Here is a 19,617-nt window from a genome sequence, read left to right as displayed (position 1 = left end):
CAGACAGAAACAAGGGGGGTGGGGGGTGGGAAATACTCTTGAGCAAGCATCTCTTATCTTGGCATGGTAGTTTGTTCGGGGACATTAAAATCAGTAATCAAAAGCACTAATCCTAAAAACCTTTGCTGCGTCAATATACAAATGCCAATGCAAGGGCGTACAATGCATGGCTGTGTCGATGTTGCAGTTTGCAAAGTGTTCAAAGTCACTGCAAAGGTTCACCTGCTGGACTGCTAATATTTCTTATTTGCCAAAGCTGATCAGTAACAAAGTATTTTAAACCTCCCCCAATTGACATTACATTATGTTAGGTAAAACAATCATACATGCTGATGTAGCACGCCCTGGAGTAGTTTTATTTATCCTAAAGACTTTAGGACAGTCTAACAGGATTATTCAGGGTTAAATTAAACTTGTATGTTGATTTCGGATTGCAGAATTTTTTTAGGTGTTGAACAATAATTTACCATCTGGGTTAGCAATATTAATAATTTATTAAGGATGTGAAGAAAGGAAGTTACGAAAATAGCCATACTGGAAGAGTGACAGTTTCAACTGATGTCATTTAAACAAAATGGAAGATCCCAAAACATCTTTTCTCACAAGCAAGTCCATACACACAAGCTTAGAGTTCCCTCTTGTTAAAATTTAAACAGAATTCTTCCCCGAAGGACAGCATTTACTAGAAAGGCGGCAAAGACTGGAAAAATCCCAGATGCCAGCTTCCAAAGTTCTGGCATCTAGAATTCAGACCTGTTTTAGAAAGGCTCAAAACTGTGCCGTGCTTACATCTGTTTTTTAAAAAAAGCTTTAGGGTGCTCAACCACATGCCAGCAACATGTTTCAACAGTCGTATTCTCATCGCTAAAGGTTTAATAATTAAATACTGTGTGCATGTAAAGGGGGGGGGGTGGAAGTTTAACTGCTCAGCTTACTACCCACTAATGCTACAAGCCACTCTGTCAAAAACTCTTGAAACAAAACAGGAAAATGGTTTGGGTCCATGCCATTTACTTTGTAGGTTACATGGCCAGGATCCAAAGAGCTTAGGCAATCCCAAGGACTTGTTGGCACCCAGTTTGACGTTTTTCTTCTTCTTTCCTCTGGACAGACCTCTTCTTCTACCTCCTCCCTCCCATACTATAATTTTAGAACACCCCTCAATAAACCTTTTGGGGATATGAACAACTGCTGTGACTCTTCAGATCCCGGCCAATATATTTAAAAGCTGGATTTCCTAGCTCAATCAGAAATATAGCAGGTCAACCCACAACACCGATAATTAACACATCCGAATAGTCAGAAAATGTTGCCCAGGGTCCACCCAACTGGGCACAGCAGCAGAACATGCCTGCTTTCAAAACAAAGACGGCTGATTTTTCTTCCCCAACTGCAGCACTCTGTCCTTGTGCCCTTCTGATTTTTAGGAGCAGTTGCAATGGAAATGAGGAAAGGACTGTAAAAATGTATGAAGGAATCAACATATGGTTCTCTGGGTCTTCATCTAAGTTTGTTTCAGATTCTTCCAAACAAAAGAACAAAGCCATGCCCCCACAACTGCTTGAATTTCTGTTTTAACATGACAATCTCTCTCAAGCTATTGCCATAAACAATGTTGGTGTTAGCCTAAACACTGAATTCAGCCTGCATCTATCTGCACAGACCGTTTTAGACTGCACAACAAAGCAATTATATTCCTTCGTAGGCCTGCCTGAGAAATCACAGTTAATAGCCTAAGATTGTTCCATATAACTGTAGCGCTGGGAAAAGAGAACAAATCTTTTTAAGTATTATTTCCACCCATGTTTACCATACAAGATTCACAGGACCTCAGGAACCAGAATGCAAAGGGTTAACTACGGAATACGTGTGTGTGTGTGTGTGTGTGTGCGCGCGCGTGCTTGCGTGCACGCATTATACAGATGTGCTCCAACAAAAACAGGACCCAACTACAGCAATATACAATTGGGATGGGTTGTGTGTGTAACTACAGTTAATAGCTTAAGACTTACTTGCGTGCGTGCGTAAGGCTCAGTTAGCTTTTGTATTTTTGTTGCACAGAATTAAGAAACGTACAAATGTCTGCATCTTTCAGATTACAGTGTTTTATGAACATTTCAAGTTATATTTGCTAGAAATTCTGCACGCCTCAGCTGAAAGGGCACAATGCAGAATCTTGCCTAGGCCTCAAAATGCAGCTTGGCGCCTGGAGGTCAGTGGCTTGGTTCATCTACAAGAAGTCCTCAGCTGGTGACGGGATGGTGGAAAGTTTATACTGGGGCCAGCTGGCACCCTGCTTTGAGTATGCAAAACACTCAGAGGAGTTTTTTAAATGAAAGTTAAGACTTTGCAAGGGTCTTCTGACCATAAGAGATGGCCTGTAGGGCCTATCCTAACCTGCCCCCTAATTCAAGCATAAAAACTAAGTATGTATTCTGCCAGGCACTCTCAAATTGCTGCACCTATTCACTTTCCCCAGATGAAGCAAGCTTCAAGGGGGGCAGAATCTCTTCATGCTAGGCTACAGAGAAATTTAGAAACGGAGTCAAACAAAGCGTTAAACACTTACCATCAGATAACATAAAAAGGCACTCTGAATAATTCCTGTCCTAGTAAACCACATATACTTTGGATCTTTGTCTACGTAAAATTACCTCCCTCTGAGCTCTTGGCATAAGCCACACTATAAAGCTATTTATAAATAGCATTTTACATATTTTAGCCAACAACTCTTGGCATTATCGTTTTAGAAGTTGATGTGTAACTCACAAGCTCCTCCCCCTGTCATCTTAATGACATACGGATGCATATATTGCAGTGTGAGATTAAAGAAACTTTAGAGCCCTTTGGAAGTTTCTCGATGAGTGTACCAGCAGTTGTAATTTTTGAAGTTCAGATAAGCTTAAAAATGGAAATATATAAATAAAGGTGTAAAGTAGTAAAAGAGTGAACTATTTATTTCAATTCACTGTATTTACATATGATTTATTCAGTCCTAGAGTATCAAGAAATGCCACTTTTCTGCTAAACTAGACAACAAACAGAATTCACCTCAAACCTAGTCATCTTTCCCCCGCAAAGAGAGAACAAATTCTTCTTGTTGTGGTTATATCTGCTTTCCATTTTTGGGACATTCTTTAGGAAACAACCTAAATATGCCTCTTATCTGAACCTTACTGGATCATGGGGGCAAAAAAAAAAACCCTGTCCAGGCAAGAGTTTATTCCTTCCATTCAACTTTCTCCTTTAACAAGGCAATGAAGCGCCATTCATTCTCAAATATTAAGAAAGATGGCAAAGTTCATAAAGATCTGAATATAGAAAACTAGATGGTGATTCCATTAAACCACCTGAAATACATCAGAATGAAGATGCATTGTCACAAAAATCCTCTTCTCCAAACTCAAGTCTTGGGAGCCTTGGGTTTTAGTTTTGTAAATACTAATAATAGAAGATATTTGAAAGAAGATAAAGAGAAAGGTATACCGAAACAAATATAAGTCAATCAAAAAGACTTACAGGGCAGCTAGCTTGTTAACGGCAGTCTAACAAGGGTATAATTTAAACATTTCTGTTCTGTGTTGTTCAGTTGGTCATCGTGTAATTATGAAGCTGGAATACTCTTAGTATCAAAAATTGGAGTGCACTCCTTTGTCAAAGAATGTATTTTTGTCATATGATATATTATAGTTCAACTCTAACTTAAAGATTCACAATGTGTGCAGAAAAATCTATGGCTATGCATGAACTGCATGGTGTAGTAAAAACATTCTGAACAAACCAAAAGTAAGCCCTCACAAAAGAAAGCCACTCTTAAAACACACTTTACCTCTTGCTTGTAAATGGACTCTGGTCATGATAATCAAATATATATTGGCACCTTTTTAAAATTTCATGTTTATTCACTAAAGACGTCAAGCAAGCTAAGTATTCTAGAAGAGCACAGACTTTCAAAAATCAATTGGAGTTTTTAAGTAATTTGTAAAAAGATTAACACAAAAGTATACCAAAATGTGTACAGCTTCTTGTCTGTTTTGCTCAAACACTGATCGATCAGCAATACCATCTTTCTCATGAACAGCGCTTCTCCGTTTAAGAAAAGCTCAGCTCTCAAAGTACAACTACTTACATGAAAAACTGGGAACCATTTGTATGTTTCCCTCTGTTTGCCATTGACAAAAGGAAGGCTCTGTCATGTTTCAAAATAAAATTTTCATCTGTTTTAAGAAAAAAAAGGAGAGAGGTTAATCAGCTTCTCTGAGCCAACTTAATTATTTCAGAAAGATCAACAATTACACAAGGAGGACTTCGTCAGCAGCTCATTAAGAAAACTTCTTTTAAAAAGTAAGCTACACAACAAGAGCGGAGATACATCTGTACACAATCACTGTGTCAGTAACACTCATTAAAGAATACAAGGTTTTTGATCCTGTTATTAGAAGTCACAACAGCTTTTTAAATAAAGCATACAGAGATGTTATGAACCTGTCTTAGAACAGTTCAGGCCTCTGTCTCTCTCCCATTTTCATCTCACCTTTCTCTACACATAATTCTCCCCTCCTCCATTTTAGCTTCATAACCCACTTTCGAAGTAATTTAGGCTGAAAGACAGTGACTGCCCCAAGTCCAACAAGTGAATGTGATGTCTGCATGGGAATTTGAATATGGATCGCCCTAGCCTAGCCCAATATTCTAACCAGGACACCACACTTGCTCACCATCGGACAATTTAGCTCCATACAGCCTCTCTGAGGAACAGCAGCCCCAACAAGGTTTCAGGTGGCAGACTCACAGAACTAATAAATCTGTCCAGGATTGAACTTAGGCTCTTCCACATGAAAACCATGTGTTGTATACTGTCCCTCCTTTTATTCACCTTCAAACTGCTGCCTATGGAGATGGGAGCGGAACAACCCAAAGGCGTCCAACAGAATGTCTTTTGCAACATCATGTCTGGGTAAATAAAGCACATTCTCAATTTTGAATCAAAATGGTATCTCTAGCTGGCTCCAGCCCAGGTTTAAAAAAACAAAACTCTGTGCTGCAAGGTGATGCAAATCAGGGGTCCCTGAACTGTGGGCACCTTGGAATTTTGAGCCTCTGGGCACCTTTGGAATTTTGATGGCTGCCACAGGAGGTGGAGTCAAACACGTAACTCCTCCTTGCTCTGCAGAAGAATCACATGGCAATCACACTGAACACATGGAGCTGCCTCACAGAGTCTGGCCATTTTTTTGGACAAGGTTAGTATTGTCTATAGTTTGCCTAGAAGCATGGTCCAGCCGCTGGAAGGACAGCAAGCCTGGAGAAAGAGTGGGTGGACTAACTACCCCTCAACACTCATCTCCCCTGATGCAACAGCTCACTCCCATGGGCTCTAAGACTAAAACAAAGCCTCTCTGCTTTGCAAAAGAAGTTCAGGACAATAGTTGGTCAGGCTCGAAGGGAGAATGGAGCCCCACACTAAAGAAAACTGGGTGCTTAACAGGCCTCCTGGTCACCCAGTGACTGCAGCTGCTATTGCAGCAATGGAAAACTCTCTCATTTGAATGAGGGCACCCCACAAGCCTTGCCTTACAATGGCCCCACCCACTTTCTGAAAAGCTCAGCAGTTGCCATGTTGGGGATTCCTGATCTAAATCAAGAATTCTCTGGGGCGCTAGTCAATTAACAGCAGAAGGCGAAAAATGCCAAGTCCTTGCTTCCCCACTAATCCAAAGGCTGAACTGGATACGTACAGTGGAACTGGGATCCTCCTCTTAACAAAACTGTTTTGAACATTAGTATCTGCAAGATACCACCCCGACAAACACACACATATATACACAGAGCCACTTCTATGACAGACACCCTCTTTTCTACTTTGTTGTGTGCTCCCAAGTATAAAAAGCATAATTCCTTCTCTTTCCTGCCACAAATTTCAAACAGGTCATTCTGCTTAGTCCAAGTACACCAGTTTAACCAAATGTAAAAGTGAATGAAAAACTACTGCCATGAGCAAAAAAGAAGACCACATATTTCTCCTTTTCAGCTTCTGTCTCAACAGATATAATTGTTTTTTATATTAAAATATTTGCTTGATAGTGTCCTCAACCAATGTCAAGAAAATAGTTTTCACATGTAAGTCATCGATACTTATAGCTTAATTGCTTAATAGCAAACTTACAGACACACAGCAGCAGACTATTTGTACTTACCTACTATAAAATCTTAAGAGAGAAAAAACCAAAACCCTTTTTAGAATATGGATTTGTCAACAGACCACTATTCAAGGTCAATATCTTCTGCCATCTAACAGTACTGTATTGAAACACAACCTCTGCAAGCATGCACACTATAGGAAAGAAAGGCACACAGAACAATACACTGTATCTAAACTCTTTCAGTACTGGGTTGCAGCTAATACTGCAACAGCACTGAAACGTCCGGTTCGTGACACAACAAAACTGGTTCATATTTGCTCTAAAAGTAACGACTACTATTATGAGAATCTTCAAAGAGTGTCTTCAGAGTCAACAATACACATGGATTTATTACTCCTAGGAAGAGCACATGCTATATATATTTTCAGAATCCAATAAACATACAAACCTTTGAAGGGTGGGGATGGGGGTGGAGGCGGGGGAGGGAAGAGAGCCTGTTCCGAGACAAATATTTAGAATCCTCACAGTTTCTTGTTCAAAGAGAAGGCAACTTGAGAGCCTCTCAACCTAGCTTTAACCAAGCTACATCATTTACCCAGCCACAAATTCATTATTAGTGGTCCATATATTTACTAAAAAGGGTTCAGGGAAACAGTTTGAATTTGTGTTGCGCTTTTGTCTCTTACCTTTTCATTTTGCAAAAGACCACATTCTCTATAAACAAAAGAATATGTTGACAGTTTTAGGCAGGAAGACAGGAGTTGTCATGAATCAAGTTGCCTAGCCTCCATGCTGAAGTCACGTTTAACCAACTAAGTTAGCCGCAATTAATTTTGTCCATTAAACACTAATATTACAATAAACAAATTTTAAAACTCATGCACATAGATAATCTCCATGCAATATTACTTTCATGCAAAAGTGTTCTAAGTCGACCTTCTCATTAAATGTATCAGGAATCAAAACTCTCAAAACTGAAACAAACAAACCCACCAAGGATTATTAGATCTTACCTTTAAAATATCCACCATAAATAGATTCACCTCCTTTCCCGTTACCTGGTAATTTCAAAATGTAGACATGGCAATTTAGAATCATCCACGTGGTCAGTAATAAGTGACAGAAAGACACTGGGGGGAGGCAATCCAATTAAGATGGTTCTGGACTCTTGTTTTATAAAACACATTTTCATAAATAGGTCCATTGTCATCAGAAGAGTTTACAAGACAATTCTGCATTAAAGCTCAGTTCCCCAAGGCTCACAGCCTTGAATGGGTCATGTTGCTAATTAAGGTTTAAAAATACGCAAGCAGTTCAACAAAGTTACTTTTCTCCTTTAGTGCAAATGAACTTGTTCTCTGGGGGAAGAGGGGAGAGTGGCAAAGTACTAACGAGGAGACCCAACGGAGGCCCAGGTCCCCTCAGCAGTTCTGAGTGCCTTTGGTCTGCTTGCCAGCCACGGTCCTCTTTGAGGGAAAAATTATCTGGTCTCATTCAGGTTAGATTACTGCAATGTGCTTTATATGGGGCTCCCTCTGAAGATGTTTTGGAAGCTGAAATTAGTGCCAAATGCAGCGGCAAGATTGGAAGGGTTACACTGATTGCCAACCTGATTCTGGGCCCTATTTAAAAAGGGCTGGTTATCTCCTTTAAAACCCTAAATTATCTTGACACGAGGATGCTTAAAAGATCATTTGCTGCCATTTTAGCCTGCTCCTCAACTGGGAGGACCTTTGGCAGCCATGTTCTGTGTGCCCTGCACCTGCTTAGGCCCTGAGGGTGGCTGCAATAGACTAGGCCTTCTCTGTTCTCTGGAAAATGCCCCCCACAGCTGTTCACCTGCTGCCCAGCCTCTTGAGTTTTGGTGTCAGGGAAAGTAATTTTTTCCTACCCTGAACTGTTTACATCCCTGTACCTAATTGTGATTGTTGTATGACCCTTATTTTATACTGTCACTGACCTTATTCTCCACATTTAGCAGCAAAAGGCCCCTTTAAAATTTTATGCTGCTTTTAAATTCTAACTGTTTAATGCTACTTCTATAATTCTTTATATGGTCATGAGTTTTCAAAAATTTAAAACAGCTGGTTAATTAGCTTTTGGTTCTTCTGTTTCTTTTTACTGATGCAAATTCATATTTTATAATTAGATATTTACTGCTTTATGGCTGTTATGAAGATGTTTTATGCTTATTAACGGCTTCAGCATATGGAGAGACACAAAATTTAAAATATGAGAATCTCATTTGAATATTTACTTTTAATGTAAACAATTCTGAAGAAGTGAGCTGTAGCTCACGAAAGCTCATACCCTACCACTAATTTTATTAGTCTTATAGGTGGTACTGAACTCTTGCTCTTTTTCAATGTAAACATTATTAGGTAACAGATAATCAAGCCACCTTTAAAAAAATATTTTTTGAGTTCTACCTTCACTGAAGTCTCCACCTTGAATCATGAAGTTTTTAACCACTCGGTGGAATGTAGAGCCTTCATAACACAGTTTTTTTCCAGTTGTTTTCCCAATTCCTTTTTCACCTGCAAGTAAGAAAGTATCTTAAACAGCAACCTTGCTTTTCAAATCAACCAAAACACACAACAAATAATTAAAGGAAAGCAAAGAACCAGGTTTCTAGGTGAAGGGCTGACATTTTTTTATCATATGTTTTTGGGAATTTGCCAAGTCTTTCTTTTCCCAAAGCCCTTTAAAACATTAAAGGAGATTAATTCAGCATTGCAGTTTCTATTTTCCTCATCACTTGGGGGGTCTCTATGCAGACTTCCACGCCTGCCACTGAGATAGTTCACAGACAAAGACCAGAAAGGTTTAAACAAAAGACAGTTTCACAGTATCGAGAAAGATCCCATATCCAAATAATTACAGAAGCACCTTTTCATTCATTTTCATGATTCTTGAAAAAAGATCGTATGTACTGCAGGACTATCAAAAACAATTATGATGATATCCATAGTAAGCATCTCTTTAAATTCTGATTTAAATTCTGATTTAAATTCTGAGTAAGCATCTCTTTACATTCATTTGTGACACCTGCCCCATCCAAAAGACAGGCCCAGCATGATCTCTGACCCACATACTTTTAAAGCTCAGACAAAATGTATAGAGCTCTTGAATTACAACTTTGCGCATTAAATAATGATTGTGGAAATACAAATTACCTGTACATAGGCAGAGAAAGTTTTTGCAAGTCTTTGGACATACATCAGAGAAAAGCTGAAATACAATACGACCAACTAGAAGAAGAAGAATTAAAAATAGGGTTACTTTTCATTCCATCATTTCTAGGGCAAAGCAGTTACTTTCCTTAACAACAGTCTTCTGTATGTTCTTGCCGAAAAGAAAACAAAAAGCAGTACAAATTTAATCTCATTTTATGTCCATCATTTGATCCATTCACTCTCCCACACAGACAAACAGTGTTGTGAACACAGGAGACTTGCAGGATTCACATTATATTGGCCAAGCTAGATGAGACAGCAGGATATCTGCGATCTAACTCACCCTCATTGACAGTGCAATCCTAAACAGAGTTACTCCAGTCTAAGCCCACTGAAACCGATGGGCTTAGGCTAGAGTAGCTCTACTTAGGACTGCACTATAAAGCTGCTATTTGCCTGTGAGTTTGTAATGCAGTATTGAGAGTCAACATCTCATCATAAAGACGGAAGGAGGGCAACACACCAACGTGAGCTGCAAGTAGCAGGAAATAAATCTTTTTGAGGATCAAAACACAAAAATTGGAAGCTGGGAGAATATACGAACTCTGTGTGTGTGTGTGTGCTTTTTTTAAAAAAACAACAACAACCATGTCCTTTGTCATTTAGTTAAAGTCCATTATAGTCAGGATCTGACAGGTGAACCCCGCCCCCCCGCCCCCAGATATTTCACTGCATTGGACCGGGCTGCCGGGCTGTATATGCTAAAGCTCTTTATTCAAGGATCACAAATTCATGACTCCAACAAGTCGTTGACAGGAATGCTGGTATGAAGGTAAGTATCAATGGTTCTACTCCCCTTTCCCCAGCCAGGGCCGTTAGTTTTGGTGCAAAGCCTCTAAGCAGGAGAACTGCTAGTCCATTTCGTGAGAAGAGTTCTCCAAGGCCATCCCCAAGGCCTCAGGCAAAGCAGGAAGGCATGAATAAGCAAAGCAGCACGAGACAGATAAGGAGCAGGAAGGAGGTCCCCCTTCCTCCCCCCACACAACACGGAGGAGCTCTGGGTAACCGATGTATGGCAGACATCTAGTAAGCGTATCTGACAATTATATGTTCTAAAACATGGTTTGTTCCACTGTTTTAGAATAGATTCAGACCAGTAACCTCAAGCACTCAAAAGCTCTTGTGGTTTTCCAAGAAGTCCCTGAAAATAAGCTTAAAGAATTGCCTTGACAATCAAAATCCTTGTGTGCTTTGTACTTAACAGCCATTTGCTAGAAATCAGAGGACATGTTTTAGATGTAAACTTTCAGGTTGAAAAAAAAGTTACACAGACTATACAAGGCATTGATGCTACCTTTAATAATATATCCAAATGTCCTAATGAGACAGTAGTCATTAAAAGTTATTTTAAATGCAAGCAAAATCTTAAAAGGCTTCTCCAATTGAAATGTCCCTTGCCCCGTTGCTTTTGTACTCCTCTTCCTTTTAGACCCTAACCAATGCATATAGAGTAACTTGATAAAATTGTTTTAAAAACTGTTTACCTCAAACTGCAGGCAAAAAATACTGAGAAACTACAGGAATATGTTTTGCTTTTTTGCATGAACCGTTTTTCTAAAAGTGGCAGAAATGACACATGATGTAAATGATCATTATTCAATATAAGAATAGCCACAGTCAAAATCCAGAAACAAAGACCAATACAGATTGAATGTTACCAAAGCTCTTGCTCTAACAAGCACCTGGCACTGTTAATATACTTTAGCATGCTTGGAAACGAAGAATGTCGGTGAACTCCTTTCCCCTTTATCTCTTCATTAAATAACCAAATGTGAAGAAGGCTACCTGAAGGCTACCAGAGTAGTAGTAAAATGCAAGGAAGATTTCCTGTGGAGGCACAGACAACTGCCAAGAGGGGATCAAAGGCCCATCTAATCTGTCACAGCCTATTTCTGTGGATCTGGATTAGGCCAGGTACAATGTGCCATCGCAAGGGGAAAGGCTTTTCTTCCCAGTAATCAGATTGTAGAATCATTATGCCTTGGTACTCCAGCCAACAGATGGGGCCTATGAGCTGCAGGAAACAGAGGACTCTCCGCATCTTGCTGCCTAAATTCCCCTAATGTATATATTTAATAAATTTTATCCCACCCAACCACGCAATTTAGATTCTCACAGTGGCTTACAGTTGTCTCTGTTTCATCCTCACAAAAATCCTGCAACGTAAGTTAGGCAGGGAGAGAGAGAGAGTGTGTATGACTTTTCCATGGCTATCCATTCTGGCTTTATTATACTGTAAAACACGTAATATGATTTTATAGTGTCTTTGTCAAAATCTCGTCAATCACAATCTTAACAGTAACTGTCTAGTCCTCGTGATTATAAAGAGATGAGAAATGTGAAAGGTCTATTAAAGGATGAGAAGTTAGAATGAATCTCTACGAGGACCCCTCTCCCCATGGACTGTAGTATTTTTTCACCTTTTCCCTAATCAGTCACTTGTTAGTGCCTTGTGTGATTCTTCCCTCCATTCTCACCAACAGTACAAAAATACACTTTATGAATCGACATGTATTATGCAAATTACATGGATATCAGTTAAGGTTATTTATCCTCCCTTTCAGGAGGTGGCAGGGAGATAACCAGATATTCCACTTACCTCTTTAATGGGACTAGAAAAGTTCTCGCACATAAATTCCATTAATCCAAATCTTTTTTTAACCTGTTAACATGCTTTTATTTTTTTCTATTAATCTGCAGGGAGCCATCTCATCTTGCAGACTACAGACAGACTTTTACTAGAACACTCCTTACCACATTCTGTTCTTTTCACTAGCAAGATTTATTACTCTTGAAATGCCAGAAGACGCTGCGAATGCACACTGCCGTAATTTTGAAAGTGTGAGCCGCTGTACATGGCTAAACATTACAAAGCCTACTGGGGGGGGGGGGAATAATTCCACCACAGTAGGAAATATGTCAGTCAATTACTGAAAAAGCCTATTCTAAGGAAAGCAGCAACTACATGTAACACAAGGCTTTTATTAATATAAGCAGCAATTCAAACTCCTGTCAGGTCATTCAATAGCAGTCTAATGAATCTCCCAAGTCTTACCTGGCTCTCGATTGATTTCTATGTCAAAGAAGCACTGAGGCCGATCCTGTGCCCCCATGGCAGCAGGAAGACCGGGTGCCTCTCCTCACCACCCTGAGAAAAACAGAACCGACTCAGAATCAAACTCAGTCAGAACTCAAAGCAGTTTAATGCAATTTATCCGCTATGAAGAAGCCAAATGCTATTTATTGAGGCTTGAACAAGTCTAAACTACAGCTCCCTCCTCCCGCTGTAAAGGGAAGTTAGTGTCAATATTGAAAACCCACCCACATTGCAAAGTAGCCAATTGCAACCAGCAGTGTGGATTTCACATGATACCAGCTGAAATGAAGTTTTCTATTTATATTGAGAATTTCTCACCAGGAAGAGGGTATAGAGAGAGGGACAAGAATAGAAAGGCTATAGAAGAGTTCATTATAAAAAACAGAAAGCAGACAGACATCCAGAGGAGGATGCATCTGACGAAAAGAACTGTAGTTCTCGAAAGTTTATGCTGCATTAAAGTTGGTTAGTCTTAAAGGTGCTACTGGACACTTTACTATTTTACAGACAGACAGTGTCCATTGGCAGAGATAGCAACAGTGAACATTCTGAACATGCTGTTCAGGGATGTAGACAAGGGAAGATAGCCCCTGCTCAGTTCCTCTTAACCTTGTACTGGAAGGGACTGTGCCTCCACCCCCATACAAAGCTGCTCAACCTACACTTGTTAAAAACTGCAAGGAGGTACCATGCACCCAAATCACTCATGGATTTTGAAAGGAGTGAAAATGTAGATAGAATTACTGGCTGTTTTTCAGGACTTAGTTCTTGTACTAAACTTCTAATGGTATAGCTTATCTTGTCTATTGCTTAACAAGCCTGTTAGCCTTCAAGGTGACACTCACTATTTTTTAATTTGTTTTTACTTGTAAGTTGTCTTGTGGGCCATTTTAAGTAGAAAAGTAGGATACACATTTTCTAAATGAAAAGAATACTGCTCTTCTTCCCCCTCTCCCTTTATTTGCTAGGGAGAAAGAGTGAACACTTTAGCTGCCAATGTGAAACTGGTGGTGAATATTTACTTGCTTCATATGTTGCCTGCCTGCCTTTCTTGTAGAGACTCGATATATATTCATGAGATAAAAGTTTCATGTTTCCCTATTAATCAAGGGTTGTTGCTGTTTTTAAAGAGGGTGGAAGAGATCTTGCCCTCATCTCTAACTCTCAATTTACTGAGAATGTATATCAATGTAAGTAACCTACGTAACTCAGCCATATTCTGCTAATTCTGTTTATGGCATTGTTATAAGCACAATTGTTGTCAAGGGGATTTGACATCACTTGCACATGTTTGAAAGAATTACATCCTTAATGTGTATTTACTATAAACAGTAGTTGCTTTGCATACCAGAAGGCTTCCTTATTTTAGGTTGCTGTATCTAACAGCTAACTAGTCAGTTCCTGTATGGATGACAAAAACCACAGCCAAGAACCCATAGAAAGTATCTCTACCTACTCAGGGGACTCTCTAAATATACAAAATATAACTTTATTCATTAAGCCAATGGGGAAAATCTCAAACAGCTAGATAAGAACTGAGCACACTCCAAGAAGAATCACAGAATGTTTAAAGCAATTAAGAATTAGTTAAACAGGAAAGGGGCAAAAGAGGAGAAATCAGCCTGGTAGAGCACTCAGAAGGGAGATTTTGGGGAGGCCTTCAAGGGCCTGTAGTTAGTATAACAACAAACCACTACTTCCTATCCTTGTCTTTACAAATTAGAAGGCTGACAATATACATTATAGTCAAAGACAATATACAGTAAAACAGTTAATTCCAGGTGGGTTACTGTGCTAAGTCTGTTGCCATCCAAATGAGGACTCTTTGTGGCACCTTTAAAGGCTCACATATGGACTGTGGCCAACGCTACATCCCATCAGATGTAGCAGAAAAGTTTCTGCCGCTGTGCCTATGAAGGTGCCATGAGACTCCTGGGCTGTTTTGTCACGTCACCATTTCCTAAGGAAGACATTAAATAGACTGTTGGTTTAAAGACAGAATTCTAGCTTGGGGCTCTGGAAACCCCAAGTAATCCTGGAAAAGGTTGGTGAAACTGTGGGGAAAGGGCTGAAGCACAGAAGTAGTGGGGGAAAGAATCACGAAGCTCAGGGGTAGCTGTGCTTGGCAAAATCCCAACTGCCACCCTGCCCTCTGCCACCCCTTTCCTCCAGCCTTGGAGACCTACTGCCAGACAGAAGGGACAGTCCCTTTAACTGGCCTGGCTTGATCTAGGGCAACTTCATGTGTTTATGAAAATTTTTAGAAAGATAATCTAGTGAGGTGAGGCTGTCAGACTACACTCTGGGTTCTGATCCCATCTGACTGCAAAGGGATAGCCTAGTTGGTCTGTTGTAGCAAAATAAAACAAAAAATCCAGTGGCAACTTAAAGACTGATTGCATTTATTTCAATATAAGCTTCCTTGATTCGTATGGAAATCAAACTGAGAATACTCTGTCTGGGGCAGGTTATGGGGGGTGGGGTAGGGAAAAGTTAAGACAAAGGGTTAATTCTATGAGTCCTCCACTCCCCCCCACCACAAACCATGAAACAATGTGCTTGAAAACTCATCCAGAATTAACCCTCTGCCTTAACTCTTCCTTACCCCACCTTGTAACACACCCATAAGGATTCTTATTTTGATCTCCATAAACATCTCATAATGAAATAAATGTTAATCGCTTATTTTATTCTAATCCTTGGCCTGCTGTGGAGCTCTCTGGCTGTCCAAGGGCCACAGTAATTCTCTCTTAATCTACCCGAGAAGGTTGCTGTTGTGACAAAATGGGGGGGGGGCAGGAGGAGAACCATGCATGCTGTCCTCAGCTCTTTGCAGGAAGGCAGGCTCAAAATGTTACAGACATCTAAAATCTCTCTTTTTTTAAAGGTACAAGGCCTCATTTCAGCTCAGTGCAGCTGCCTTGCTGAAAACGCAGCTTTAGGTTTCCAGACACGCACATCTCTGCAATCCTATGCTGAGTGACACACCACTGATTTGTAAGGGGCTTGGACTAGAATCGTTGTACATAGGATGGTTTCAGGTTGATAGCTGTGCCAGTCTGCAGTAGAAAAGCAAGATTCTAGTCCAGTAGTCCAAGAGGGATTTAAAGCAAGGGTAATAATAACAACAACTGCACTTATATACCACTCTTCTAGCCACATCAGTGCCCCACTCAGAGCAATAAACAAGGTCAGTGTATAGCCCCACTATACATCTGGGATTATAACTTATTAACTGTTCATTATCGTGTTTTTGCTCAGTGAATGCCCTAGCTGTTGATTCTATAGCATTTACTTGCACCACGAAATCCGCCTTGGATCACAGAGGGAAAGGCGGACAATAAACAATAACAGTAATGAAAAATACTAATCATAATAATACTCTTCCCACTTCGTACACAGGGTTGCACTGAGCCATGGGGGGGAGAAAGGGAGAGCGCGCATGCGCCGTAGAATCCCCAGCAGGGCAATGAAGGGGGGAGCTCCCGGCCCCGCCCACCCAGGGGTTGGTTGCTGCCCTTCCCCCCGCTGCCACAACATCTTAAAACCCAGAAGCGGCCCAGCCCGCCCCTCACCGGGGCGTCCGGGTGGGTTCCTTACCCAGCGGTGGTGGCTCTTCCCTTTGGTTCCCCTTTCAGCTCTTCTCGACCCCGCAGGGGAGAAGGAAAAAAAGAGCGGCAGCGCCACAGGCAGCCGCTAAGCCGCGAGCGCCATTAACGGACTTCCACTGAGGGGACGGGGGAGGGGGGGCGATAGCGCGCCCGGCCCCGCCCACCTCGAGCCTTCTCGTTAGCGTGCGCCTGCGCTTTCGTCTCCTTCGCTCGCTCCTCATTCGACCGCTGGCTCTGGCTCCGCCTCCTTCGCCTGCCACACCCCTCTCGTGCGCGCGCGCGCTGCCGGCTCTCCTCCTCCAGCCTCATACGGAGGAGTTGTCAGACCACGCCCCTCCCGCTATACAGTGTGCGAGGGGAAAAAAGAATCGAGGAGAGGGAGAACGGCCACTCGTTTCCGCTACGCCGCGGCGCACGCGCAGATCCACGTCTTTTTCCCTCATGAGGAAAGAACGAAATGTAGCCGCGCATCTCTGGTGTGATCTCGCGAGAACTTTCGGCTAAGGCGTGTCTTGCGCCTTCCCGCTTTGTTTTTTTTTGTACTCTCCCATCTTGTGACGTGGCATTGGGCAGAGTTTTGAACGAAAAGTGACCAGGGAGGGTGTGTTTTTTTAATTTATTCTAATTTTTTAATTCTACTTTTATTTTTTATTCTAATTTATTCTAATTTTTAATTTAATTATAATTATAATTTTATTCTAATTTTTAAATTCTATTTTTAATTTTATTCTAATTTTTAAATCCTATTTTTATTCTAGTTTTTTAAAATTCTATTTTTATTTTTTATCCTAATTTTATGTATGCTAAAGAAAAAAAAATTGTTCAGGGAAGTACAACAGGCCAGCCAGGCCAGCAAATCCTACCTGTTCATATTAATCTCATCATGCATTCCCGTCCAGGTCTTTGATGCATTTTCTTTGGGCCCCAGCCCAAAACTTGAACTGTCGAATTTCATCTTTCAACTGTCAGGTTTTTTGAATTTTAAGAACCATAATTATTCCTTCCACAAACCCCATCTTAACCTCTTCAGAGATTTCTCATAATTTTATTTATCACAAAAAGAGTTATCGTGTGTAAAATAAATAGAGGGGTAACCTGGTTGTCAGCGCTACCACAGATAATTTCTAACCTTAGCACTTCTCCCCAGTTTCAGCATCCAGTTCCATGGTTGCTTTTAAAAGTTTCATTTAGTTGCTGTTAAGAAAATGAATTTATCCGCCCCCACTGAATGTTGCAAAGACAAGTTTACATATACATGAGCAATGACGTTTGCGTACATTGGTTTTTACATCATACAGCAGAATGGTCTGATGTAACCCAAAGAAGCTTTGGGTTAGATCCAGCCAGCGTCCTGCTCATTTCTGCTAATTCCCCTTATCACTGGCATTGCCCCTGTTTCAGATGGCTTTTGCCAGGCAGGCCCCATGATCTCAAACATAGCCATTTGGTCGGCCAAAGGAAACGCCTGCTTCCCTTTTTCACCAGTGGAAAACCCTTTGTAGTAATGTTGCCAACACAGGTGGGGCCTGAAGATCTCCTGGAATCACAGCCTGGCCTGCCGTTCACCCTCTTCTCCCTGCTGCCTCTTACGTGGCCGTGGGAGGGAAGAATAGTGCAAGAATGCCATGATGGGGGCGAAGTGTGCACCCACGTGCTCCAGAGTGCCCCCACATGTGCCGGCATCACTCCATGATGGGTGATGAGTCACACGAGGGCTGACTGAGTGAAAATTGGCCCCAGATTGCCCCCAGCGTGACCCATTATTGCTGTGTTGCACCAGGAATAATGTCATTCCTGGTGCAAGGCGGAGGCGTTCCAGAGCCCATGCGTGCAAAGTAAGTACCCTCCCCTCATGACTCCCCCCAGCCCCCCTAAGGACCAGATAACCTTAATTACAACTGATTTCTAGACTACAGAGATCAGTCGTCCTGGAGAAAATGGCTTTTTTTGAGGGTGGACTCTATGGCATTATACCCTGCTGAGGTCCCTCCTCTCCTAAACCCCACCCAGTTAGCCTTCCTAGTTGCCCACCAGTGGTTTGCCCCATTGCTTGCTGATCACTGGTGATCAGCGGGAAGTTGCAAACCCCCTGGTGATTCCACTGGCAGGCAACGCAGGACAACGCACACTGGGCATGCTCCCAGCCGGGTGCAACGATGTCACTTCCCGAAGTGATGTCATTGCACTGACTGTGGGCATGCTCCTGGACGTGACGTCATTGCACACTGGGCATGCTCCCAGCCGGGTGCAACGATGTCACTTCCTGAAGTGATGTCATTGCACTGACTGTGGGCATGCTCCTGGACGTGACGTCATTGCAAAAGTGTTGGGAGTGAGAAAGATTCCTGGGAGGCACAAGGTAATGGCCAGTCCCCCCTCCCACCGGGAGGGTATAGGGACCTGGCAACCCTACCTTGACGACAAAGGATCCACCCCCGAATTGCCAGGTTTTTTTTTACCACACATGAGTTGGCAACCCTAAGAAAATGGCAGTTCAGAAGAGGACTTCATGGCCTTGGCATTGCTCTACCCTCAACTCCCCAAACTCCACTGTCTCTGCCCACCAAATCTCCAGGAATGCCCATACCCACAGCTGACCACCTTACTTTATAGTTCCAGTGACACTATTTCCACCCACCTACCTAACTTTTCTCTTTATCTGACTCTCAACTGATTTAATTTGGAACCTACTTGGTTCTATGTGGCCATTGTTTGAATTTTTTCCCATAAGGTAAATTGATAAAACCATATTTTTGAATCTGGAGAGTCCACTGCGTAGTTAGAAATGCCTGTCTTTGTCAGTGTGTTAGAAAGGTTGCGGCAGTCCCGGCACATTTGCACATTGCTGGTGGGAATGCCCCCACCTTCAAACGTACTGGAACAACATAATAAAATATGTCAAGGACAGGGCTTTTTTTCAGGGGGAACGCGGGGGAACGGAGTTCCGGAACCTCTTGAAAATGGTCACATGGCTGGTGGCCCCGCCCCCTGATCTCCAGACAGGGGAGTTTAGATTGCCCTCCGCGCCACTCCCCTCTGTCTGGAGATCAGGGGGCGGGGCCACCAGCCATGTGACCATTTTCTCTGAGGGCAACCCACTGAGTTCCACCACCTCTTTCCCCAGAAAAAAAGCCCTGGTCAAGGACATAACTGGCTATACAGTACCTTTAGATCCGGAAATATTGTTCCTAGACCAGTGGAACACCGTTGAGATTCCTAAAATTAGAAAAGAGTTCATTAGCTCTTTTCTAGCAGTGGCCAAATCTTTAATTGCTAAAAACTGGAAATCGTCGAAAATACCAACAATTGATAATTGGATGTCAAGAATCTGGGATTTTCATCTCCAAGAAAAAATCCATGACAAAATCTATCATTCAGATCATTTTCCAAATGAAACAAATTTCACAACAAAGTGGGATCCTTTTTTTGTTTACATTTCTAACAATAATCTTCTACCGTCTAAGCACATGGCAACCTGTTATGCTCTTATAAATAATAGCCTAACTATATTTACAAATGTACCATATTAG

The 19,617-nt window shown here is 41.6% G+C and overlaps 1 protein-coding gene across 4 annotated transcripts in view; it reads right to left on the bottom strand.

The window, feature by feature from the left end:
- Positions 1–16,208, bottom strand: part of NKTR (natural killer cell triggering receptor) — a 38,269-nt gene extending 22,061 nt beyond the window's left edge. For 2 of the 4 annotated variants that reach the window (XM_054990790.1, XM_054990791.1), the window contains exons 1-6: positions 16,077–16,208; positions 12,435–12,527; positions 9,320–9,394; positions 8,573–8,680; positions 7,157–7,201; positions 4,130–4,217 (exon numbers count right to left, since the gene is read on the bottom strand). In XM_054990790.1, the coding sequence (XP_054846765.1) occupies positions 4,130–4,217; positions 7,157–7,201; positions 8,573–8,680; positions 9,320–9,394; positions 12,435–12,492 (374 nt within the window). In that variant the 5' untranslated portion in view covers positions 12,493–12,527; positions 16,077–16,208. Of the gene's footprint in view, positions 1–4,129; positions 4,218–6,829; positions 6,858–7,156; positions 7,202–8,572; positions 8,681–9,319; positions 9,395–12,434; positions 12,528–16,076 lie in introns of those variants that run through there. The other 2 variants (XM_054990792.1, XM_054990793.1) reach the window with 2 other exon arrangements.
- Positions 16,209–19,617: the final 3,409 nt, after the last annotated feature.

This window comes from Eublepharis macularius, chromosome 11, assembly GCF_028583425.1.
Source record: "Eublepharis macularius isolate TG4126 chromosome 11, MPM_Emac_v1.0, whole genome shotgun sequence".
Classification (NCBI taxonomy): domain Eukaryota; kingdom Metazoa; phylum Chordata; class Lepidosauria; order Squamata; family Eublepharidae; genus Eublepharis; species Eublepharis macularius.
This window is presented reverse-complemented; position numbering and strand designations above follow the sequence as displayed.